This window comes from Loxodonta africana, chromosome 20, assembly GCF_030014295.1.
Source record: "Loxodonta africana isolate mLoxAfr1 chromosome 20, mLoxAfr1.hap2, whole genome shotgun sequence".
In the NCBI taxonomy this organism is placed as follows: Eukaryota; Metazoa; Chordata; class Mammalia; order Proboscidea; family Elephantidae; genus Loxodonta; species Loxodonta africana.
The window spans coordinates 73,280,004-73,306,009 of record NC_087361.1 but is presented as its reverse complement, the minus strand read 5'-3'; the positions used below and the strand labels follow the sequence as shown (position 1 = coordinate 73,306,009).

General features: G+C 44.0%; 1 protein-coding gene across 2 annotated transcripts in view; it reads left to right on the top strand.

Moving 5' to 3' along the window:
* Window positions 1-12,757: 12,757 nt before the first annotated feature.
* The window catches only part of RNPEP (arginyl aminopeptidase), a 25,798-nt gene continuing 12,549 nt past the window's right edge, over window positions 12,758-26,006 (top strand). For both annotated transcript variants that reach the window (XM_023548257.2, XM_023548256.2), the window contains exons 1-3: window positions 12,758-13,279; window positions 17,860-18,000; window positions 18,333-18,481. In XM_023548257.2, coding sequence (XP_023404025.2) covers window positions 12,773-13,279; window positions 17,860-18,000; window positions 18,333-18,481 — 797 coding nt within the window. In that variant the 5' untranslated portion in view covers window positions 12,758-12,772. The remainder of the gene's footprint in view (window positions 13,280-17,859; window positions 18,001-18,332; window positions 18,482-26,006) is intronic.

The following is a 26,006-nucleotide window of genomic DNA, read 5'->3' as shown; positions in this document are numbered from 1 at the left end:
CATGTGTTTTGTTAGGTTTATGCTTAACTATTTCATTTTGGGGGGTGCTATTGTAAATGATATTGTTTTTAAATTTCAAGTTCCAGTTGTTCAATGCTAGTATATAGAAGGAAACTCTGGTGGCATAGTGGTAAAGAGGTATGGCTGCTAACCAAAAGGTTGGCAGTTCGAATCCACCAGGTGCTCCTTGGAAGCTCTGTGGGGCAGTTCTACTCTGTCCTGTAAGGTCTCTATAGGACAGTAGGAATCGACTGGACAGCAACAGCTTACGTTTTTAGGAATACAGTTGATCTTTATGTATTGACCTTGTATCCTGTGACGTTGCTGAACTCACTTATTATCTCTAGGAGTTTTTTTCGTAGATTTTTTGGGGTATTCTATGTAGGCAATCATGTTGTCTGGAATAGAAAAGGTTTTATTTATTTATTTCCAGTCTGGTGGCTTTTATTTCTTTTTCTTCTCATATTACGCTGGACTTCCAGTACAGTGTTGAATAGGAGTGGTGAGAAAGGGCATTCTTGCCTTTTTCCCCGTCTTAAAGTGAAAGTATTCAGTTTTCACCATTAAGTATAATGTTACCTATAGAATTTCTGTAGTTTTTTTTATCAGGTTAGAGAAGTTTCCTACTATTCCTAGTTTGCTGTGGGTTTTTTTTTGATCATGAATGGATTTTGTCAAATACTTTTTCTGCATCTATTGAGAAGATCCCATGTTTTTTTTCTTTAATCTGCTGATTAAATATTAATCATATATGATTAATATGATGAATTACACTGATGGATTTTCAAATGTTGAACCAGCCTTGAATTCTAGAATAAACCCCACTTAGTCATGGTGTAGGTTTCTGGGGGGTACAAACAGTTTGCACTTACTACTAACTGAAAGGTTGGCAGTTCAAACTCACAGAGAAAAGACTTGGCAATCTGTTTCTGTAAAGATTACAACCAAGAAAATTCTATTGAGCAGTTCTACTTTGTAACGCATGGGGTTTCCACAAGTCAGAATCGACAATGGGTTTTTATATATTTCTGGATTTGCTTTGCTGATGTCGTTAGGTGCTGTCAAGTCGGTCCAACTCATAGTGACCCTGTGTACCACAGAACGAAACACTGCCCTGTCCTGTGCCATGCTCACAATCGTTGCTATGCTTGAGCCCATTGTTGCAGCCACTATCAGTACATCTTGTTGAGGGTCTTCCTCTTTTCTGCTGACCCTGTACTTTACCAAGCATGATCTCTCCTGACAACATGTCCAAAGTATGTGAGACACAGCTTCACCATCCTTCATTCTAAGGAGAGTTCTGGTTGTACTTCTTCCAAGACAGATTTGTTCATTCTTTTGGCAGTCCATGGTATATTCAATATCCTTCACCAACATCACAATTCAAAGGCGTCAGTTCTTCAATCTTCCTTATTCATTGTCCAGCTTTTGCATGCATAGGATGTGATTGAAAATACCATGGCTTGGGTCAAGCACACCTTAGTCTTCAAGGTGGTATCTTTGCTTTTCAATACTTTAAAGAGGCCTTTTGCAGCAGATTTGCCCAATGCAATGTGTCTGTTGATTTCTTGACTGCTGCTTCCATGGCTGTTGATTGTGGATCCAAGTAAAATGAAATCCTTGACAACTTCAGTTTTTTCTCCGTTTATCATGTTGTGGCTTATTGGTCCAGTTGTGAGGATTTTTTTTTTTCTGTTGAGATGTAATTCATACTACAGGCTGTGGTCTTTGATCTTCATCAGTAAGTGCTTCAAATCCTCTTCCTCTTCACTTTCAGCAAGCAAGGTTGTGTCATCTGCATAACGCAGGTTGTTAATGAGTCTTCCTTCAGTTCTGATGCCGAGTTCTTCTTCATATAGTCCAGTTTCTCGGATTATTTGCTCAGCATGCAGATTAAATAGGTATGTTGAAAGGATACAACCCAGATGCACACCCTTCCTGACTTTAAACCATGCAGTATCCCTTCGTTCTCCCCAAACAACTGATGTATGTACAGGTTCCGCATGAGCACAATTAAGTTTTCTGGAATTCCCATTCTTTACAACGTTATCCATAATTTGTTATGATCCACACAGTCAAATGCCTTTGCATAGTCAATAAAACACAGGTAAACATCCTTCTGGTATTCTCTGCTTTCAGCCAAAATCCATTTGACATCAGCAATGATATCCCTGGTTCCACATCCTCTTCTAAATCCATCCTGAATTCCTGGCGGTTCCCTGTCAATACACTGCTGCAGCCACTTTTGAATGATCTTCAGCAAATTTTTGCCTGCATGTGATATTAATGATATTGTTCAGTAATCTCCGCATTCAGTTGGATCGCCTTTCTTGGGAATAGGCATAAATGTGGATCTCTTCCAGTCAGCTGGCCAGGCAGCTGTCTTACAAATTTCTTGGCATAGATGAGTGAGCACTTCGACGCTGCATCCGTTTGTTGAAACACCTCAATTGATATTCCATCAATTCCTGGAGCCTTGTTTTTTGCCAGTGCCTTCGGTGCAACTTGGACTTCTTCCTTCAGTACCATTGGTTCCTAATCATATGCTATCTCTTTAAATGATTGGACGTTGACCAGTTCTTTTTGGTATAATGACTTTGTGTATCCCTTCCATCTTCTTTTGGTGCTTCCTGTGTCGTTTAATATTTTCCCCATAGAATGCTTCACTATTGCAACTCAAGGCTTGAATTTTTTCTTCAGTTCTTTCAGCTTGAGAAATGCTGAGTGTGTTCTTCCCTTTTGGTTTTCTCTCTCTAGCTCTTTGCACATGTCATAATACTTTGTCTTTTCGAGACGCCCTTTGAAATCTTCTGGGCAGTTCTTTTACTTCATCATTTCTTCCTTTTGCTTTAGCTGCTTGACATTCGAGAGCAAGTTTCAGAGTCTCTTCTGACATCCATTTAGGTCTTTTCTTTCTTTCCTGTGTTTCTAATGACTCTTGATTTCTTCACATGTGATTTCCTTGATGTCATTCCACAACTTGTCTGGTCTTCGATCATTAGTGTTCAAGGTGTCAGATCTATCCTTGAGATGCTCTCTAAATTCAAGGTTGTACTTTGGCTCTTGTGGACTTGTTCTAATTTTCTTCAGTTTCAATTTGAACGTGCAGGTAAGTAATTGATGGTCTGATCCACAGCGAGCCCCTGGCCTTGTTCTCACTGTTAATATTGAGCTTTTCCATCGTCTCTTTCCACAGATGTAGTCGATTTGATTCCTGTGTGTTCCATCTGGTGAGGTCCATGTATATAGTTGCCATTTATGTTGGTGAAAAAAGGTATTTGCAACGAAGAAGTCGTTGGTCTTGCAATCTCCGTCATTGTTTCTATCATGAAGGCCATATTTTCCAACTACGATCCTTCTTCTTTGTTTCCAACTTTCGCATTCTAATCACCATTAATTATCAATGCATCCTGATTGCATGTTCAATCAATTTCAGACTGCAGAAGCTGGTAGAAATCTTCAGTTTCTTCATCTTTGTCCTTAGTGGTTGGTGTGTAAATTTCAATAATAGTTTCATTAACTGGTCTTCCTTGTAGGCATACGGATATTATACTATCACTGACCATGTTGTACTTCCAAATAGATCTTCAAATGTTCTTTTTGACAATGAATGCAAGGCCATTCCTCTTCAAGTTGTCATTCCCAGAGTAGTGGACCATATGATTATCCAATTCGAAATGGCCAATACCAGTCCATTGCAGCTAACTAATGCCTGGAATATCAATGTTTATGCGTTCCATTTCATTTTTGACGATTTCCAATTTTTCTAGATTCATGCTTCGTACATTCCAGCTTCCAATTATTAATGGATGTTTGCTGCTGTTTCTTCTCATTTTGAGTCGTGCCGCATCAGCAAATGAAGGTCCTAAAAGCTTGAGTCCATCCATGTTATCAAGGTTGACTCTATTTTGAGGAGGCAGCTCTGCTCCAGTCGTCTTTTGAGTGCCTTCCCATCTGCGGGGCTTATCTTCCAACACCGTATCAGACAATGTTCCACTGCTATTCATAAGGTTTTCACTGGCTAATACTTTTCAGAAGTAGACTGCCAGGTCCTTCTTCCTCGCCTGTCTTGTCTGGCATCTCAGCTGAAACCTGTCTGCCCTAAGTGACCCTGCTGGTATCTGAATACCAGTGGCATAGCTTCCAGCATCACAGTAACATGCAAGCCCCCACAGTACGACAAACTGACAGACCCACTGGGAATTCGTTGATACTGTATATATTTTTAAAGCTTACTTACATTGTTTTTATTTTAATTTTATGTGGTAAAAATATATACAACAAAAAGCTTGCCGTTTTAACCATTTATAAGTGTACAATTCAGTGATATTAAGTGCTGTGACCATGTTGTGCTACCATCGCCGTTACCCATTTCTAAAAGGGTTACATCACCCAAAACAGAAACTCAATACCACTTCAGGAGTAACTCCCAGGTGATCCATGGAGAATTGTCTCCCAATATTGATGTCTAACTTAACCTTACTGCAATTGGAAGAATGGTCTGTATGCTCTTGATTTTTTGGTTTGTTAAGATTTGCTTCATGGCCTGTCTGGCGTTATTGTAGTTGTCTTATGTGCTCTTGAAAACAGTGTTTTCTCTAACTTTTAGGTACAGAGTTTGGTATGTGTCAATTAGGTCATGCTTGTTACTTTTTTGTACAGATCTCCTGTATCTGTAATAACTTTTTGTCTGCTTGATTGGTTCGTTACTGAGAGAGTTGTTCATTACCCATTATGTTGATGGGTTCGTCCATTTTCCTTTGTAATTCTGTTAATTTTTGTTTCATATATTTTGAGTCTGTATTATTGGGCACATCTCCTAACGTGAGAGCTAGAACACAAAGTAATTTACATCTAGGTATTTGTAAGCTCCTCTTCTATCCCAGCTCCCTGCTTCCCCCAACCTGAGGTAACTGCTCTTTTTCTTGAGTTTTTTTCACTCCATATTTTCCCCATTTATTGGTTTGTGAGCTATATATTCAGTTTTTATTCTTTAAGCAGTTTCCTTTAAAATGTTAATATACATAAGAAAATCTCACACTTACCCCTAATAATACAAGGAACCTAGAATTCTTTAATTTTAATCACGTCTCATGTATTTTTAGTCTAGTGTTTTAGTTTTATCCTGATACCCTCATGTGATCTGGTGGTGTCTGAACTGGTCTAAATTCCCCAGGGGGAATGAGAATCAGGACCACCACAAAGCTGGTTCCTGTTAGATGGAAGTCATACATACCTCCACTCTCCCTCCAACTTTTTCACCATTTCTAACACCAACTGTTCCCTCCACGGCACTCTCTACTCTGCTAGGTTTGATAAATTCATTACAGTGGCCACACAGAACTCACAGACCATACCCACAGCTGTTGGTTTATTAGGGAAGTAGCAGGCTACATACAACACAGGATCAGGATCAACTTGGAAGTAACAGGATACAATTCAGAAGACAGGATCAACTTCGTCAGTCAGGTCAGCTGCCAACCAAGGCTGCTCTCAGCTTCTCAGCCATGCTGGCAGGGAGGCCTTCCACTTGGCCTCTACCCACCTCAGGCAAGTGTTATAGCTCTTTAGCTCCATCAGCAAGCCTCCTGTCAAGGTGCTCAGCTCTCTCTCTCTCTCTTTAGGCTGACAAGTCCACTGTGACGTCTCTCATTAGTCTCCTGGTTCCTGCCTCTCATTCTGCTGCTGCTGTTTATCTGCCACTGGGCTCTGCTGTGCTTGCCCCCTTTCTCCCCATCCTGAGCTGCCTTCGGTGTCACAGCTCTCCCTCTTCTGGGCCTGGAAGGTTCTCAGTGAAGGGACCCTGGGTCCGAAGCACATGCTCCACTCCAGACTCTTCTTGATGGTCCTGAGGTACCCCTCAACCTCTGTGGAATTGGCCCTTATATTCAATTTCAAGGTATAGCTCTCCCAGCTAGGCAACAAACTGACCGATCCCCACAAGGTCACTTAATCCTTATTAGATGATTTTACACACCCTATTTGCATAGTAAACTGACTAATCCCCGCAAGGTGTATAAAATAGACCTATCACAGGGCAGGCTGCAGCCCAACCAGTTATTTTTGGCAGAATTATAAACCTGAGGCCAGAGAGGCTGTATGTAAGGAGAAACTCATTGCACTGCACCTCATGTAAACATTAGTTATATATTATTATTGTTTTATACAGACAATGTTAATTTAGATGTACCCGCCTTTTTTTTTTTTTTTTAGCTTACTATTCCTTTTTGCATGTCATTCCTTCATTCTGTAATAATTTTCCTTCTTGACATAATTCCTTTTGTGGGAGTCTGTTGATGGTAAATACTCTCAGTTTTATCTAAAAATCTGTTTTGTCCTCATCCTTAAATAAGTGTTGGGTATACAATTCTAAGTTGATAGTTGTTTTTTTCCTCAGTATTTTGAAGATAATGCTTTCTGGCTTTATTGTTGCTAATAAGAGAGCTGCTCTTGGTCCAATTTCCAATTATTATTCTGTTGTTGGTACTTTGTCTTTTCTGTTTGGCTGCTCTTAAAATCATGTCTTGGTCTTCCTCAATTTAACTACAACATGTATATATGTAGACTGACTTTTTTTTTTTCCTTTTGCGTGGCATCATTATGACTTTTAACTCTACAGAGCCCTACTCTTTGTCAATTCTGGAAGTTTTCAGCCATTATTTTGAGATGTTCAACATACATTGTATTCTAAGCATTCAACAGCAAATAAATAAATAATGAGAGATTTGGGGGAAAGTTAGGTTGCATCTACATTGTCTTCTTTCTACACAGGAACAGGAAGCAGAGGAGGGAAGGTCAACTGGAGCATTCCTGAATCTCTGCTGTGCAGGCCTCTCCTGAGGCAAACCAGATACTGTGGGAGCCACGCCAAGAAGCAGAAGCAGGAATGATGGGAATGAGACTCCTCATGTCCCCAGGAAGAAATTAACACTAAAAAGAGACATAACTACAAAAATGTTTTACCATAGATCCAAGGATAATAGATTACATTCCTCTGGAGAGATTTAGCTGGAAAGATCAGGCTGGGTGTCTGTCGCTTGTGCACGCATAACGCCCTGTTCTTCCCAGATCATACCACAGGACGTGCAATCGTCATGACCTTTTCTTATCTCTTTGCTAAAATGTGAGCTAGACTGTGAGCACCGTAAGGACTGGAACTGTGCCAGATTTATTCAAAATTGTATCCTTAGCACCCAAGCCTAATGGCTGGTGTGTACTACATGTTCAGGAAAAAGGTATTGCATCCGTGAATAAATAATTTCAAGATTGTTGTTGTTAGGAACAGTCAAGTTGGTTCCAACTCATAGCGACCTATGTACCACAGAATGAGACACTGCCTGGTCCTATGCCATCCTCACAGTCGTTGTTATGCCTAAGCCCAATGTTGCAGCCACTGTGTCAATCCATCTTGTTGAGGGTCTTCCTCTTTTTCACTGACCCTGTACTTTACCAAGCATGATGATACCTTCCGATAATATATCCAAAGTATGTGAGATGTAGTCTTGCCATCCTTGCTTCTAAGGAGCATTCTGGCTGTACTTCTTGTAAGATAGATCTGTTCATTCTTTTGCCAGTTCATGGTATATTTAATATTCTTCTCCAGCACCATAATTCAAAGGTGTCAATTCTTCTTCTATCTTCTTTATTCATTGTCCAGCTTTTGCATGGATATGAGGAGATTGAAAATACCATGGCTTGGGTCAGGCGCACCTTAGTCTTCAGGGTGACATCTTTGCTTTTTAACACTTTAAAAAGGTCTTTTGAAGCAAATTTGCCCGTTGCAGTGCTTTGTTTGATTTCTTGACTGCTGCTTCCATGGATGTTGATTGTGGATCCAAGTAAAATGAAATCTTGGACAACTTCAATCTTTTCTCTGTTTATCACAATGTTGCTTATTGGTCCAGTTGTGAGAATTTTTGTTTTCTTTGTGTTGAGGTTTAATCCATACTGAAGACCTGTAGTCTTTGATTTCAAGATAGATGTATTCAATGTCAAATAGATACTGTTGTGGATTGAACTGTGTCCCCCCCAAAAAATATATATCAATTTGGCTAGGCCACGATTCCCAGTATTGTGTGGTTGACCACCATTTTGTCATTTGATGTAATTTTCCTATGCGTTGTAAATCCTATCTCTGTGATGTTAATGAGATGGGATTAGTGGCAGTTATGTTAATGAGGCAAGCCTCAATCAACAAGATTAGATTGTGTCTTAAGCCAATCTCTTTTGAGATATAAAAGAGAGAAGCTAGCAGAGAGACATGGGGACCTCATCCACCAAGAAAGCAGCACCAGGAGCAGAGCGCATCCTTTGGACCCAGGGTTCCTGTGCAGAGAAGCTACTAGTCCAGGGAAAGATTGATGCCAAGGGCCTTCACCCAGAGCCAACAGAAAGAGAAAGCCTTCCTCTGGAGCTGGCACCCTAAATTCAAACTTCTAGCCTCCAAGACTGTGAGAGAATAAATTTCTCTTTGTTAAAGCCATCCACTTGTTAGATGTTAGAGCAGCTGTTAGATGTTACAGCAGCTGCTGTTAGAGCAGCACTAGATAAACTAAGACAGAATTTGGTACAAGAGGTGGGGTGCTGCTCTAACAAATACCTAAAATGTGGCAGTGGTTTTGAAACTCTGAATGGATAGAGGCTGGAAGAATTTTTTTTGTTTTTGTTTTTAAATTGTGCTTTAGGTGAAAGTTTACAGCTCAAGTTAATTTCTTATACAAAAATTTATACATATATTGTTATATGACATTAGTTGCAATCCCTATAATGTGATAGCACACTCCCCCTTTCCACCCTGGGTTTCTTATGCCCATTTAACCAATCCCTGTCCCTTTCTGCCTTCTCATCCTGCCTTCAGACAGGAGTCACCTATTTGATCTCATGTATCTGACTGAACTAAGAAGCACACTCTTCACAACTATTATTTTATGTTTTATAGTTCAGTCTAATCTTTGTCTGATAAGTGGGCTTCAGGAGTGGTTTTAGTTCTGGGTTAACAGAGTGTCTGGGGGCCATGGCTTCAGGAGTTCCTCCAGTCTCAGTCAGACCATTAAGCCTGGTCTTTTTACATGAATTTGAGTTCTGCTCCACACTTTTCTCCCACTCAGTCTGGGACTCTCTGTTGTGTTCCCTGTCAGGGCAGTCATTGACGGTAGCCAGGCACCATCTAGTTCTTCTGGTCTCAGGCTGATGGAGTCTGTGGTTTACGTGGACCTTTTGTCTCTTGGGCTCATATTTTTCTTGTATCTTTCATGTTTTCATTCTCTTTTAAAAGCTTCAAGTGCGTTGGGACCAATTGATGTATCTATCTCAGATGGCTGCCGGCAAGCTTTTAAGACCCCAGATGCCACTCAGAGGCTGGAAGAGTTTTAAAGCGCCTAATAGTAAAGGCCTAGGTTGCCTTGAAGAGACTATTGGTGGAATTATGAACATCTGAGACAATTCCGGTGAGGACTCAGAAGGAAATGAAGAGAACTGTTACACTGGTGACAGCGCAGATGGTGAGAAGCAGCAGCAGAGAAATGGCAACAGAAGAACCAGGAGACCAGTGTGTCACAGCACTGGAGCTGACTCACGGAGCAAGAAAGTTGAGTGCCTTAGTGCAGGAGGCTTTCTGGTAGAGTGGGGTACCTCCAGGCACTTATCAGTGGAGCTGGGCTTGCTGACTCACGGAGCAAGAGAGCTGACTGCCTTCCGGCTATAATACGTGAAGCCACAGAGCTTTGGAACACTTGCCCCCACAGGGCAGATGCGGGCGGTGAGGCCTGAGGGCCTGAGAGGCCAAGGAACCAGGAAACAGAAGCTGAGGACACAAGGAACACAGGAGACCGAGCTGCCTCAGTCTCAAAGGTAGGGATACAATCTATGGGATCTCAAAGGGTGGAGCCGCCACTCAGATGGACTAGGGAAATGGGGCCACCCAAATTTGAGGGAGCAGAGTTGCCATTCTAGTGGACCTGAAAGGCAGAGCTGAAGCCCAGGGCTGAGGAGCCTTCAGATGGAATCTGGAGAGTGTGGCCAATACCTAGAGTCTGGAGGGCAGGACCATTGTGTAAATGGTCTCAGAGAACAGATGATTATTTTCAGACCTTGAGGGCTGATGTACGTGTTCTGGTGACTTGCTTCGTGCCTGTTATCCCTTCTTTCCCTGCAATTTCTCCCATTTGTAATGGAAATGTCTAGCTCGCCTGTTCCACCATTGTGCTTTGGAAGCAGATAACTTGTATTCTAGATTTCACAGATGAAGAGGAATTTTTGGATTTTGGACTTGGAGTTGAATTAAGACCTTTGCTATGATGTGATGGGGATGAATGTATTTTACATGTGGCAAGGACATGAATTTTGGGGGACCAAAGGGTGGAATGTCATGACAGGCACCAAATACTACACTCAAATAGAAAAGTGATTTTCCAAGATTTTTGAATTTTTTTAACCAGTAAGTTAAAAAAAGTAAAACTGACATTGAGGTTATGTAGAATTTAAAAAATCATCTACCATAAGCATAATTTCATGAACTAAAATATATTTCAACAACATAAAACTAGGAAGCACATAATGGGATATTTTCTTTTATTAAAAACTCCTTCTTGTTGTTGCTAGGTGCCGTCCAGTTGGTTCTGACTCATAGCATCCCTGTGTAAAGCAGAATGAGCACTGCCCGGTCCTGTACCATCCTCACAGTCCTTATACTTGAGCCCATTGTTGCAGCCACTGTGTCAATCCATCTCATTAAGGGTCTTCCTCTTTTCCGCTGACCCTCTACTTTGCCAAGCATGATGTCCTTCTCTAGGGACTGATCCCTCCTGACAACACGTTCAAAGTATGTGAGACGCAGTCTCACCATCCTTGTTTCCAAGGAGCATTCTGGTTGCACTTCTTCCAAGACAGATTCATTTGTTCTTTTGGCCTCCATGGTATATTCAATATTTTTCGCCACCACCACAATTCAAAGGCATCAGTTCTTCTTTGGTCTTCCATGTTCATTGTGCAGTTTTCACATGCATATGATATGACTGAAAACACCATGGCTTGGGTCAGGTGCACCTTAGTCTTCAAAGTAACATCTTTGCTTTTTAACACTCTACAGAGATCTCTCGCAGCCAAAACTCCCTACATTGTTCTTATTTACCTCATTTTCCTGAGGATCAGTAAAAGCATCATCATTGACTACTTTTGCAACCCACTGATTGGCACCGAAGGGAAAGTATATTGGACGGATATCCCCAGTTCAATAAAGTGTACGACACAGTAGGGAGATATAAGTGACACACAATGGACAATCAAGTGTTATATAGTGGGATGCTGATTCCAGTCGCTGTGCCTTTGAGGAAGAATGGAAGGGTAGATGTGCCTAAAGCCGCTGGGGCACAGCCCTTGATCTGGTGTGAAATTCCATGTGTGTTCAGACACATTCATTACCTGACTGAATTCTCACAATTGCTTTGTGAAATAGATTTTATTATCCCTGTTTTACAGGTGAGGAGCCCTGGTGGCACAGTGGTTAAGCACTCAGCTGCTGTGCTAACTAAAAGGTTGGAACCCACCAGCTACTCTGGAGAAGGAGGTGACAGTCTGCTCCTGTAATGGTTACAGCCTTAGAAACCCTGTGGGGTAGTTCTACTCTGTCCCACAGGGTCACTAGGAGTCAGAATCCACTCGAGGGCAATGAGTTGTTGTTTATTTGTTTGTTGTACTTTACAGGTGCAGAGAGAGGCTCAGAAAAATTCAGCGACTAACCCAAGGTGACACACAGCCCTAATAAGTGGCGGAGCACCAGGAGATCTGGAACCCCAGTCTTCCCAAACCCATGCTCAATCCACCACGTCCCTCGGCCTGCCTGGAAAATCGTTGTCGTTAGGTGCCATGGAGTCAGTTCTGACTCACAGAGACCCTATGCACAACAGAAGGGGACACTGCCCAGTCCTGCACCACCCTCACGTACATTGTTAGGCTTCAGCCCATTGTTGCAGCCATTGTGTCAGTCCATCTCCTGAGGGTCTTCCTCTTTTTCACTGACCCTATTTTACGAAGCATGATGTCCTTCTCCAGGGACTGATCCCTCCTGATAACATGTCCAAATTATGCGAGACACAGTCTCACCATCCTTGCTTCCAAGGAGCATTCTGGTTGTACTTCTTCCAAGCCAGATTTATTTGTTCTTTTGGCAGTTCACGGTATATTCAATGTTCTTCTCCAACACCACACTTCAAAGGCGTCAATTCTTCTTTGGTCTTCCTCACTCATTGTCCAGCTTTCACATGCATATGAGGCGACTGGAAACACTGTGGTGTGGGTCAGGTGCACCTTAGCCTTCAAAGTGACATCTTTGCTTTTCAACGCTTTAAAGAGGTCTTTTGCAGCTTTTTTTTGCAGCAGATTTGCCCAATGCAATGCATCTTTTGATTTCTTGACTGCTGCTGCTTGACTGCCTGGAAGATTAAGAAACAGGAAACATCAGCACCGAAGGCTGTCCCGCTGGGACAGTGGATAAGTTTGAGGAAATGTCTGTAGACCAAGCTTTCCCACCATCCTCTTCCGTCTGAAGTCTTGGACAAAGGTGCTCCTATACAGCTAGAAGAGTTGGGCTACAGAAAGTTTGAGAGAGAGACTGGGCCCCGCGCGCAGCGAGGGTCCGGCACGGAGTCCCGCGCGCAGCGAGGGTCCCGCGGGGCGTGGCCTGTGGGGCGTAGTCTGCGGCGGTGACGCGCTCGGGGGGCGTGGTCTTTGAGGAACCGGCCGGCTTCACCCGGCGGGTGCGCAGCGACGCTGGACCATGGCGAGCGGCGGACCCTCGACCGGCGGTGGCATGGCCCGGCGGCCGTTGCACTCGGCGCAAGCCGTCGACGTGGCCTCGGCCTCCAGTTACCGGGCCTTCGAGATGCTCCACTTGCATTTGGACCTGCGGGTGCAGTTCGGGCCGCCGGGGCCGGGCCCAGGCAGCCGGGAGCTTAGCGGCTCGGCGACCCTGGAGCTGCGCTGCCTGGTGCCCGATGGCGCCAGCGAGCTGCTGCTCGACTCGCACCCGTGCCTCGAGGTGACGGCGGCGGTGCTGCGGCGGGAGGGGCCCGGCTCCGAGGGGCCCGGCTCCGAGGGGCCCGGCTCCGAGGGGCCCGGCTCCGAGGGGCCCGGCTCCGAGGGGCCCTTCGAGGAGCCCCTGGCCTTCCGCACGCGGCCCTTCTCGCACTACGGCCAGGTCCTGTGCGTGGCCTTCCCGCAGCCCTGCCGCGCTGGCGAGCGCTTCCAGGTGCTGCTCACCTACCGCGTCGGGGAGGGACCTGGGGTGAGTAGTCCCGGTGCCCAGTCCCCGCAGGCCTCCCCGCCGCGTCCTCCCCGCCTTTCCGGTGTCCCGACCGGCGCCTACCCCACCCCCTCGGGGAGAAGGGAAGGAAGAGATCGTGCAGCCCCGCTGGGCGGGGGTTCCCGGCCTCCCCGTGCGCGCCGCTCGGCCGCCCGCGCTCTGCTCCCCTCTTCCTCACGGCCTCCCTGCCTTCCCCTCTTCAGGCTCTTCCTCGTGCTAGACCGTTTGTCCTTTCCGTGTCTCTTGCCTGTCCTCCCTGGCAGTTGTCGTGGCTTGTGCAGATCGTCCTACATTCTCCTTCTTCACGTACCTCTCTTTGTAGTTTGCATTTCTGCAGGAGCAGAGAACCTTACCCCTTCTGGATAACCAGCAATTCGCAAATTGAACTAATGCTTTCACGCGGCTTTTTGGGCCAAGGTCGCCGCTGAATCCATAAACCCCTTAATTTCTGCTTTATGGTGGCCCTGGACGGTGTGGGTTAGTTAGCCAGACGCTGACTCAGGCCTTTGTTCTGTGTGCCCTTCTAGCTCCACAGGCTAAAACAATTCTGAAACCCAGATAATTTTGTTTCCTTCTGCGAAGTCCCAGATTTAATGAGCTAAGAGACTTAAGAGTACAAGTGAGAACGGGATTTGGGGTGTACCAGAGCCCTGCAAAGGAGCCTTGGTGGCACAGTGGTTAAAGCGCTTGGCTGCTAACATAAAGTTGGTGGTTGGAACCCACCAGCTGCTCTGTAGGAGAAAGATGTGGCAGGTTGCTTAGGAAAGATTTACAGCCTTGGAAACCCTGTGGGGCAGTTCTGCCCTGTCTTTTGGGGTCATTATGAGTAGGAATCAATGGTAATGGGTTTGGTTTTTTTCTGTTTAGGCTGTGTAAGAAGGAGTCCTGGTGGTTCGGTGGTTAAGCTGGAACCTACCAGCTGCTCCCTCCAGGGAGAAAGATACAGAGATTTGCAGAGAAAGATCCCTAAAGATTACAGCCTTGGAAGTCCTCTAGGGCAGTTCTGTTCTATCCTGTGGGGTCACTGTGAGTCAGAATCAACTGGACGCAACCAGTTTGGTTTTTCGTTTTTTTAGGCTTTATAATTACTTAGCCTTCTCACTGTCGGCTGACTCTCAAATTTTAAATGGGGCGGGGGGGCAAATATTGGAGATAAGAGGTTGGAAGGTTATGTGGCCCGCATCTGTAAGAGTCAGTCAGAAAATCGCTCCTGGAGAGACCTTAGGCAGTGCTTGCTGGCCATTTCTCAGATAGGGCGGGTTACAGATTGCACAATGCACTACTTGCTTGCGCTTGAAATTTGCTTATCTGGTTAGCAGTTCCCCTTTGAGCTTAGAGCTGGCTCAAAGGGCGTTTCTGTTTCTTTCGCCATGGGGGAGTAAGTGAACCTTGGGATTCATTCTTTTTCTTCTTTTCTTTTTCGAATTTTGTTTATTTTGTTGTTGCTGAGAATATACACAGCAAAACGTGCACAGACTCCACAGTTTCTACATTTACCCTTCAGTGACATTGGTCATAGTCTTCAAGTTGTGTAACCACTCTGACCCTCTTTTATTGAGTTGTTCTTTCCCCATTAACATAAATTCACTGCCCTCTAAGGTTCCTATCTAATTTTTTGAGTTGCCGTTGTCAGTTTGACAACTCTGGGAGTATAGAATAGTTCTTAAAAGAGCACAATGCTCAAGGCAGACATTTTTTACTAGTGAAGCTAAGCTGTTGTTTGGTTTTAAGAAGACTTGAGGGGATATTTTTGGTTTAAGGTTTAAAGATTATCTCAGGGCAGTAGTTTCAGGGGTTTATCTAACCTTCATGGCTCCAGGAAGTCTGGAGTTCATAAGAATTTGAAATTCTGCTCTGCGTTTTCCCAGTTCTGATCAGGATTCTTCTATGAAATCTTTGCTCAAAACATTCAGTAATAGTAGGTGAGCACCATCTAGTTCTTCTGGTCTCATGGCAAAGAATCTCCTTTGTTTAGTTTTATTGTGCTTTAGGTGGAAGTTTATAGTGCAAGTTAGTTTCTCATTCAAAAATTTATGCACAAATTGTTTCGTAACGTTGGTTGCAATCCGTGCAGTGTTCTTTTTTTTTAATGAAAAAAAATGTTTAAAATTTAAAAAAAGGAAAGAAAGTCCAAAGCACCTGATGCAAGGTGACTCTAAGGCAGAGGAAAAGCCCAGTGCCCTGTAGGGATAATGTAAGTCTGTAAATGTTTGGTCGCTCTGTTATATTCTGGTTCCTGGTTTTTGGCAGAAACTAGACATTCAACAGGGGGACTGGAAAAATTAAGCCCTTGCTGAATTTGCCAGCTGAATGTGGCACCTCAAATGAAACATCAAAATCAAATAGCTTGGAGACATAATGGCCTACCCTTTGCAGAGAACTGTCCTTTGCTCTGTGAAGGTCTGCATTAATGGCGCTTGTATTTCTTCCCTTCCCTCTTCTCATTGCCGCCATCTCAGTGAAGGTTCTCACTTTAGTCACTGTAGCAGCCTCTTCCTGACTTCAGACTCTCAGTAGTGCAGGTGCAGCCAGGCTCCTTCCGTCATTTCATTTTCTTTACAGCATTCTTCTAAAAACTCAAAAATGATGAGTAAGAAATTATGGCAGAGGGGGTAATAGCCAATATTTATTAAAAAGATGTGCTGGGCAGTAGCCTAAGTGCTTGACGTAAGCTGTCTTTATGTAAGTGCCTAACACGGTGCCTGGTACACAATGAGGATTCTATAACTGTTAGCTCTTATTGTCAGCACGTTAAAAATGTATTTTAATTAATAGACTTTATCCCTCAGTGGTGCAAACAAGTTATGCACTTGGCTGCTAACCAAAAGATTGGTGGTTCAAGTCCACTCAGAGGCACCTCGGAAGAAAGGCCTGGTGATCTACTTCTGAAAAATCAGCCACTGAAAACCCCATGGAGCACAGTTCTCCTTCAACACACGTGGGGTCACCATGAGTTAGGATCGACTCGACAACAACTAGTTATTGGTTTTTTTTTTTTTTAAACAGCTTTAGATTAACGGAAAAATTGAGCAGAGTTCCACATCTTCCTTCACACACACACACATTTTACATATTAGTATTTTACATTAGTGTGATATGTATATTACAATTACTGAGCCCATATCAGTATTATTAACTAAAGGCCATAGTTTATTCCTATTTCCTTAGTTTTTACTTGATGTCTGTTTTTATTCCAGGATCTGATCAGAATACCACCTTATATTTTTAACTGTCTTGTCTCCTTAGACTCCTTTTGGCTATGACAGTTTTTCAGACTTCCCTTATATTTGATGACCATGACAGTTTAGAGAAGTGCTGGTCAGGTATTTTGTAGGATGCCTCTCAATTGAAATTGGTCTGATGGTTTTCTCATGGTTAAACTAGGTTTATGGGTTTTTGAATAGAAGATGACAGAGGTAAAGTGCCATTTTCATCCCATCTTTTGAGGGTATGTGCTATCAACATGATTTAGGACTGTTGATGTTGACCTTGATCACCTAGCTGAAGTAGCGTTTGTCAGGTTTCTCCCTGTGGAGTTACCCTTTCATTCCCTTATCCTGGCTGTATTCTTTGGAAAGAGGCTCATTAAAATTTTCCCACACCCACACATACACACACACACACACACACACAACTCAAGCAAAGAATAAACCAACATGCCAATGTGACTTCCTTAGGCTTCTTAAAATCAGCCTCAAATACTTCTGTATTCAAGGCCCTTTGTTATACCTGCCCGTTCATCCTCCCACCACTCTGTATCCGAAACCTACCTCCAGGTCCCAGAGCCTGCTTCCATCCACACTGTTACTCAGATTGCTGCTCACTCCCTGAGAAGGTCTTCCCTTCTTTCCAACATCTAAATCCTGCTCGTCGTTGAAGGCCTGACCAGAAAGCTTTCCTTCCCCTACGAAACCTTCCTGGAAAAATCCAGTCTTTCTCTTAAATTCTAAATGATGTACCTTCTTCCGCACCGGTGAAGCCTGTGTCATAAGTGAACACCTTTTCGTTGTGGGCAAAAACTGGGTTATAATCATTTCAGATTTGTCTTTGGTTTAGGGGCTAACAGAAAACAAATTAAGAATCATATAACCAGTGCCTATAATGTAAAATGCATCCTTCCCGAAAACGTAGATTTTAGGAACAGAGAGCACATTAATCATTGATTCCCAGTCAGTTAGGCTCTACTTTTCTCTGTCTTTTATCACAATTCCAAATACAGGTGATTCAGTGTTTGAGTTTTGATGAGAAACTATGCAGTGAGAGGGACACAGAGGAGGACAGAGTGACAGAGTCAGAGGCCAGGTCTGAGATGACCCACGCGAGACAGTAAGGAACAGGCCCTTTGTGGTGGCTCTACCTCGTGAAGTGTAGGTAATAACTTGGCGTGGATTCCAGGGTGAATTAAATACACAGGAGGAGAGAGCATTCTAATCACAGCCAGACTGGCTAGTGGAAAGATTTTAAGAATTACCTAAAATTCTCCCATGCGGCCAGCTCCTTTTCTCCGGCTGGGCTGAGCTTCTGGAGGGGGAGGTCGGTTCTGAAATGTTCTGTTCTCTTAGGTTTGCTGGCTGACTCCTGAGCAGACAGCAGGAAAGAAGAAGCCCTTTGTCTATACTCAAGGCCAAGCCGTGCTAAACCGAGCCTTCTTCCCTTGCTTCGACACTCCTGCAGTGAAATACAAATATTCAGCCCTTATTGAGGTAAGGGGGCTAAGGTTAGGTGCACCTGCCCTTGGGAGTCATAATTTTATATCTACCAGCTCACATTTCAGTTGGTAAATCATAACATCGGTCCAGTGGTACCTGTGAAAAATTCCTTACTCCAGATTCTCCCACCTACAGAAATTGTGTATAGCCTTCCTCCAAATCCCATCGGTTTAGCACAGATTTAGTTTCTTGAAACCTTTGTGCTCCCCACAGTGGACTCTGGATTATTATCATCCACACACAGGTTGCTGGTCATTGCAATTCGTCAAGCTAATCAAAAGGAGTCTCCGTCTGGGTAAAATCTCCTAAGCTTTCTCTGTTGTCAGGTCCCAGATGGCTTCACAGCTGTGATGAGTGCCAACACCTGGGAGAAGAGAGGTCCAAATAAGTTCTTCTTCCAGATGTGTCAGCCCATCCCCTCCTATCTGATAGCTTTGGCCATCGGAGATCTGGTTTCGGCCGAAGTTGGACCCAGGTAGGAGACAAAGATCCCACAAGCTAAACTGAATTGACTAAGAGGCAAGGAGGACTGTGATCAGTGGACCTGCTGGGGTGGCTCCTGGAGCCATCTTTGATCCTCTCTGGAGTCCGGAACCTTTCTACAGCAGAGGAGCACGGGATATGAGCCCAGCTGGGCGAAGTGCTTTTTCCCTCCATCCCTCCAGTTCTATCCCTACTGTCTGGGAGGAGATCATCAGACCTGCTAGTGGTAACTGCTGTCCTGGGCCAGCTTGCAGAGGGAGCTGAGGCAGCAGTTTTAGAAGCTCGATCTTTATTAATACCTTTAAGTTCTAAATTCTCTTATAGCAACTGTATTTAGTTTTTCATCTTTGCACCAAATCTGCCCATTTTCTGTAGCACTTAATTCCTGGGAACACATCATTTTGTTCTCATTAATTCCCTCTCGAGAGGGAAGTAGCATCTCCTTTCTGTTTGTGGCAGGTGCGTTAACCCAGACCTCTGCCGACCAAGTCACCTCCATGATGTTAGATGGATTTAATGGAGATTTAAAAAAAAAAAAAAATGGATTTTTCAAGGTTTCTGGAGAAAAGAAATTTGACCAAAAACAGGCTTTTCCTGGCTCTCAGATTACCTGCCACTATAGCTTGTTGACACAGTGGCAGAAACAGCTACAATTGTGAGGATGGTGCAGGACCGAGCAGTGTTTCATTCTGTTGTAGATGGGGTTGCTATGAGTCGGAACCAGCTGGACGGTGCCTAACAGCATAGCTTACCCCTCTGTGAGAGCATCAAAGGTCGGACAGTGGAGTAGTGACACTTCTCCCAGCTCTGTTGCAGTCCTTTACCTGTGGCCCTGCTCTCGGTTTCTGGAGGTGGTGGTGTCCTTAAAAGGATTAGTTATAAGCCTCAGACTTCATAACTGAGCTCAGTGGCACGGCCAGGTGGAAGAATAGGTAGGATTCCATTGGTATCTGCATCCAGCACACACAAAACAGTGCCAGTCTTAAAAGGCAGTGTGCCCTCTTCTCTTGTCTTCCTAATAGACAGGAAACAGATAAGCAAAGGAATGTCATCTTTGCAATAGACAGGAAAATAGGTAAGTAAAGAAATGACATTTTTGAGAATTTACTCTTAACCAAGGTTCTCTGGAATGAACAGTCATGTGCTGAATAATGTCTGTTAAGTGTGTAGTAGCATTATGTCTAAAAAAGCAATGTACATACCTTAATTAAAAAAATACTTTATTGCCAAAAAATGCTAACCATCATCTGAGCCTTCAACAAGTCATAACCTTTTTGCTGGTGAAGGGTCTTGCGTTAGTGTTGATGGCTGCTGACCGATCGGGGTGGTGGTTACTGAAGGTTGGGGTGGCTATGGCAGTTTCTTCAGATAAGACAGAAAATGAAATTTGCTGTATCATTGACTCTTCCTTTCACAAAAGATTTCTCTGTAGCATGCAATTCTGTTTGATAGCATTTTACCCACAGTAGAACTTCTCTTTCAAAATTGGAGTCAGTCCTTTCAAGCCCTACCCCTGCTTTATCAGCTAAGTTTATTTGATATTCCAAATCCTTTGTTGTCATTTCAACAGTGTTCCCAGCACCTTCACCAGTAGATTCCATCTCAAGAAACCACTTTCTTTGTTCATCCATAAGAAGCAATTCCTCATCCATTCAAGTTTTATCATGAGATTACAGCAATTCAGTCATATCTTCAGGCTCCACTTCTAATTCTGGTTCTCTTGCTGTTTCCGCCACACCTGTAGTTACTTCCTCCACTGAAACCTTGAACTCCTGAAAGTCATCCATGAGGGTTGGAATCAGCTTCTTCCTGACTCCTGTTAATGTTGTTATTTTGGTCTCCTCCCATGAATCGTGAATGTTCTTGATGGCATCTAGAATGGTGAATTCTTGCCAGAGGTTTCCAGTTTACTTTGCCCACATCCATCAGAGGAATCACTGTCTATGGCAGCTATAGCCTTACGAAATGTATTTCTTAAATAATAAGACTTGAAAGTCGAAAGTGCTTCTTGATCTGTGGGCTGCAGAATGGATGTTGTGTTAGCAGGCATGAAAATAATATTAATCTCCTTGTACATCTCCATCAGAGCTCTTGGGCAACCAAGTGCATTGTCAATGAGCAGTAATATCTTGAAAAGAACCTTTTTTTCTGAGTATTAGGTCTCAACAATGGGCTTAAAATACTCAGTAAACTGTTGTGTAAACAAATGTGCTGTCATGCAGGCTTTGTTGTTCCATTTATAGCGCACAGGCAGAGTAGATTTCTTAAGAGCCGCAGGATTTTTGGAATAGTAGGTGAACATTGGCTTCAACTTAAAGCCACCAGCTGCATTAGCTCCCAATAAGAAAGTCATCCTGTCCTTTGAAACTTTGAAACCAGGCGTTGACTTCTCCTCTCTAGCTGTGGAAGTCCTAGGTAACATCTTTTTCCGATATAGGGCCGTTTTCGTCTGCATTGAAAACCTGTCCTTACTGTAGCCCCCTTCGTCATTTACCTTGGCTAGACCTTCTGGACAACCCCCTTCATCAGTTACCTCAGCTAGACCTTCTGGACAACCCCCTTCATCAGTTACCTCAGCTAGACCTTCTGGACAACCCCCTTCATCAGTTACCTCAGCTAGACCTTCTGGACAACCCCCTTCATCAGTTACCTCAGCTAGACCTTCTGGACAACCCCCTTCATCAGTTACCTCAGCTAGACCTTCTGGACAACCCCCTTCATCAGTTACCTCAGCTAGACCTTCTGGACAACCCCCTTCATCAGTTACCTCAGCTAGACCTTCTGGACAACCCCCTTCATCAGTTACCTCAGCTAGACCTTCTGGACAACCCCCTTCATCAGTTACCTCAGCTAGACCTTCTGGACAACCCCCTTCATCAGTTACCTCAGCTAGACCTTCTGGACAACCTGTTGCAGTTTCTACGTCAGCACTTGCTACTTCACCTTGCACTTTCATGTTATGGAGATGGCTTCTTCCTGCAAACCTCATGAACCAACCTCTGCTAACTTCGGACTTTTCTTCTACACCTTCTTTACCTCTCTCAGCCTCCCTAGAATTGAAGAGAGTTTAGGGCCTTGTTCTGGGTCAGGCTTTGGCTTGAGGGAATGTTGTGGAAGATTTGATCTTCTATCCAGACCACTAAAACTTTTTCCATGTTAGCAATAAGGCTGTTTCGCTTTCTTATCATTTGTGTGTTCACTGGAGTAGCAATTCCAATTTCCTACAAGAACTTTTCCTTTGCCTTCACAACTTGGCTAACTGTTTGGCACAAGAGGCCTAGCTTTTGGTTTGTCTCAGCTTTCGACATGCCTTCCTCACTAAACTTAATCATTTCTAGCTTTTGATTTAAAGTGAGAGACATGGGACTCTTCCTTTCACTTGAACACCTACGGGCCTTTGGAGATTATTAATTGGCCTCATTTCAATATTTCTGTGTCTCAGGGAACAGGGGGGCCCCAGGCGAGGGAGAAAGACTAGGAGAAGCCAGTCGGTAGAGCAGTTGGAACACACACAACATTTGTTAAGTTCACTGTGTTACACGGGCGTGGTTTGTGGGCTCAAAAACAATTCCAATAGTAGCATCAGAGATCACTGATCACAGATAATTGTAATAGATATAGTAATAATGAAAAAATTTGAAATATTGTGACAATTTTCAAAACGTGACAGAGACAGGAAGTGAGCACATGTTGTTGAAAAATGGCGCCGATAGACTTGCTTGATGCAGGGGTCGCTGCAAACCTGCAATTTGTAAAAAAAATGCAGTATCTGTGAAGTGCAGTAAAATGAGGTATGCCTGTACGTCCTATCGTTATTTTAATGTGAACTTTCCCTACTTAGGAAATTACTGTGTAACAGTGTGTGCTTCGACCCATAGGCAGCAGCATCCAACATCGTGTTTGCACAACATCCAGGTCACAGAATGTGTCACGGACATTAAGCGACTCATGACTGCATTGAAAACATACTGAATAATAATGATTTTTCTGAACCTTCTGTAATAAAATGACAACACAGTACATCAATCCGGGTGGCAGAATCCATTTAACTGGTGATGATAATTTATTCCTCCCCCATCATGAGTCACATCTTAGGGCCTTCTAGGTACTATGTGGAATATGTTAAATGGGAAAGTTTTCTGGCAAAATATGCCACCAAGCCCAGTCCCTGTTACCACAGGAGGAAGAGTGATGGATGTATTCCAGTAGTCCTTTTCCTATGTAATCTCTTCTCATCCTCACATCAGCTCAGTGAGGGAGATGGTGTTTACCATAAACTCCATTTTACAGAGAAGTAAACTGAGGCTCTGGTGAAATGGCTTGTACAAGGCCACATGGTGGGCAGAACTAGAATTCAAATTCAGATATTACTGTGGAACATCCAGTATGCTTTTCACTGTACTACTGGTGATGAGACTCCAGCTTGACTGAGAGTATCCTAATTTCTTTTGACAGAAATGTGTGTACTGGTGGGAAATATCTTGGATGGTCCCTGTCTAGCTTGTCTTAAACCTTCAGGTAGCTGTAACAAGTTGAAGTACTGTGGGCTGATGGATTTTTAATTATGTCATCTGAGCTGGTGATAGAGCAGTTCACTCAGAAATTCCTTGAAGACTTTGACCCCTGTGCCATGGTCTTCTTCTCAGCCTTGTGCCCTGTCACATCATCTTTGGTGACTTTGTGTCCCATGTGGATGACCCATCCAACACCCTGGCTTTCTTGACCTCGTCTACTCCAGGAACCTTCTCCACTCCTTTCAGGCCTCCACACTCAAGGCCATACTACAGAGTAGGACTTTAGACGTAGGTGTTATCTCCAACAACCATATCAGAAATTTTAAACATCTTGGTCTCATTCATTCTCTATTGCTAAGTCATAACCTTTTTGCTGGTGAAAGGTCTTTCCTCAGTGTCGATGGCTGCTGACTGATCAGGGTGGTGGTTACTGAAGGTTGGGGTGGCTATGGCAATTTCTTCAAATAAGACAGAAAATGAAATTTGCTACATCACTGACCCTTCCTTTCAAGAAAGATTTCTCTGTAGCGTGCAATTCTGTTTGATAGCACTTTACCCACAGTAGAACTTCTCTTTCAAAATTGGAGTCAGTCCTTTCAAGCCCTACCCCTGCTTTGTCAGCTAAGTTTATTTGATATTCTAAATCCTTTGTTGTCATTTCAACAATGTTCCCAGCACCTTCACCAGTAAGTGAGCTCCCTGATGGCCTCACTCACACTATATCTCATTGTGTCTGCTGCTTGAGTTCATGGAGTCCTCCCTTCCTTCAAGCCACACATTTCTTCTGGGCAGTGTGCCTCTCCTGGCCGGCTTCTCTCTGTGGTCCAGGTGCATGGTTGATCACCTAAGCCATCTTGCTCCCTGTCCTGCTGCTCCAGTGATCCTACAGTTTGCCTTCCTCCACTTCTATACCTGGGTGTTTGGGAGATGGAAAAAATAATGAACCTGTGCACATTCCTAGTCCCTTAGTGAAAAGCTGGAATTGAAAGTTGAACAGACATTTACATAGTTTTTCAAGAAAAAGAAAACAAACGTATCATCTTCAGCTACAGGTGTGCTTTCAATATTGCTCAACAATCCTCTTCCATATCATTTCCCCTTCAGCTATTCCATGACTTTACGATTTTCCTTATATTCCTCATCAAACTCCATGCCCATGCTCTAAGCAGATGGCCTTGGTCTATTTTATTTGAGAATAGTTAATCCGTCAGATATGAATGACTACATCAACTTCCCAGTCTGCATTAAAAAGTCATCTTCATCTGCTTTCATCTTTCCCTTTTTCCATCTGGACTCTGAAAATGAGGTATCCCTCCTTCTGTTTAAAACCAAATCTCTTCATCTGAGCCCTTGCTGCAGTCCCTTCCTGGGTCCCCTGGGGCTTTATTTCATCACTCACCTCTCTTCACATCTGCCCCCTCCGCCTCTCCACTGGCTCCTTTTACCTGTAAACATGTCCCAGTCTTTCCTAGCTCTACAGCAAAGCAGGAAATGAACTAAAAACTTGACTCTGTATCTCCTCCTAGCACACTGCCCTCTCCTTCCCTCCTTAGCCAGGTTTCTTAGAAGAGTAGCTCGTATGTGCACTGTTCCCTCCTTGACCTCCCACCCTATTACTGCTTCTACCCTTTGGAATCCAGCCACCCCCCGCCACCCACCTGCAATCCTGCTGTTGAAACTCCTGGAATCACAGAGGCCGTTGGCCTCAATATGAACAATACATTGGATACTTTTCAGTCCTCGTCTTAGTTTTCTGCCCTTTTTCATCTGCCTCTGTTGACCCTCCTCTGGCTCTCAGGACACCACTCTGTCCTGCTTTTAGGACCTCTTGGCTGTTCTTTTCTGGTCTCCTTTGTGGACCCTTCTCTGCCCGGCCCCTATGTGTCAGTGTTCCCCAGACTTCTGTCCTTGACCCAGTCTTCTCTCCTACGTGCTTTTTTGGGGGCAGCTCACCCACTTTTGTAGTTTAACAGGTGTGCTGCAGCCAGAGGGATGTCTCCAAACTCAATCTGACAGTATTACTCGTTTGCTTAAAACACTGCTGTGGCTCTGAGGGTCCAGCTCTGCAATGCAGCAAATAAGGCCCTTTGTGACCTGGCCCTCTAGGGCTTCTCCTGCCCACCTCACTTAGTCCCCCATTTGATACTGTGCATTTCAGTAATCCCAGACTCTTGGTGGTTCCTCATAAGCACGATGCAATTTTCCACTGCTACCAGCTTGCAGCCCCACGTGTGTCAAAGTAGAACTGAGCTCCATAGGGTTTTCAGTGGCTGATTTTTTGGAAGTAGATTGTCAGACCTTTATGCTGAGATGCCAACCTTTCCGTTAACAACTGAGTGCTTTAACCATTCGTACCAATCAGGGACTCCTTTCCTCTGCTAGGCCTTTGTTTTGGATGCTCCCTTTATACAGGGAGTATCATCTTCCTTTGCCTAAAACAAACAAACAAAAAAACCAGACCCAGTGCCGTCTTTGCCTAGCTAAGTGTTATTTAATCTTTGAATTCAGCACACATGGCCTCTGAATGCTGAGAGGCATCCATGAGCTCCCAGCCCGCGCTGCGTGTCCTTCCTTGCACTCCACAGCACCCCAGGCCTGCGTCTCGTCGCATTTATCAGAGAAGCTGTTGTTGGCCTCAGCCAGGTGCTTGCCAGTGTGCTTACAATTGGAAGCCTGAACTGCTGTTCCCAGGTCAGAGAGCCTCAAGCCCCACTCAAGGCTTGAGAGATGGCTGAGACTGGCTTTCCTGTTCCATTTCCTCGTGCTAGAGTAGTTTCTGGGTTCTGCAAAGGCAGGGGAAGCCACCCCTATCCTGGTCTCGAGCCCACCCCCTCTGCCTTCTGGCTCTGTCTTCAGTATGCCACGTGAGAGAGGAGTTCCCAGACCATCACGGCCCAGAGAAGTCCTAATATAGAGAAAATTGAAAGAATAATATATTGAGCTCATGTATACCCATTCATTTTGCCTTATTTATTTATGTGTGGATTTGTTTTTGGTATTGCT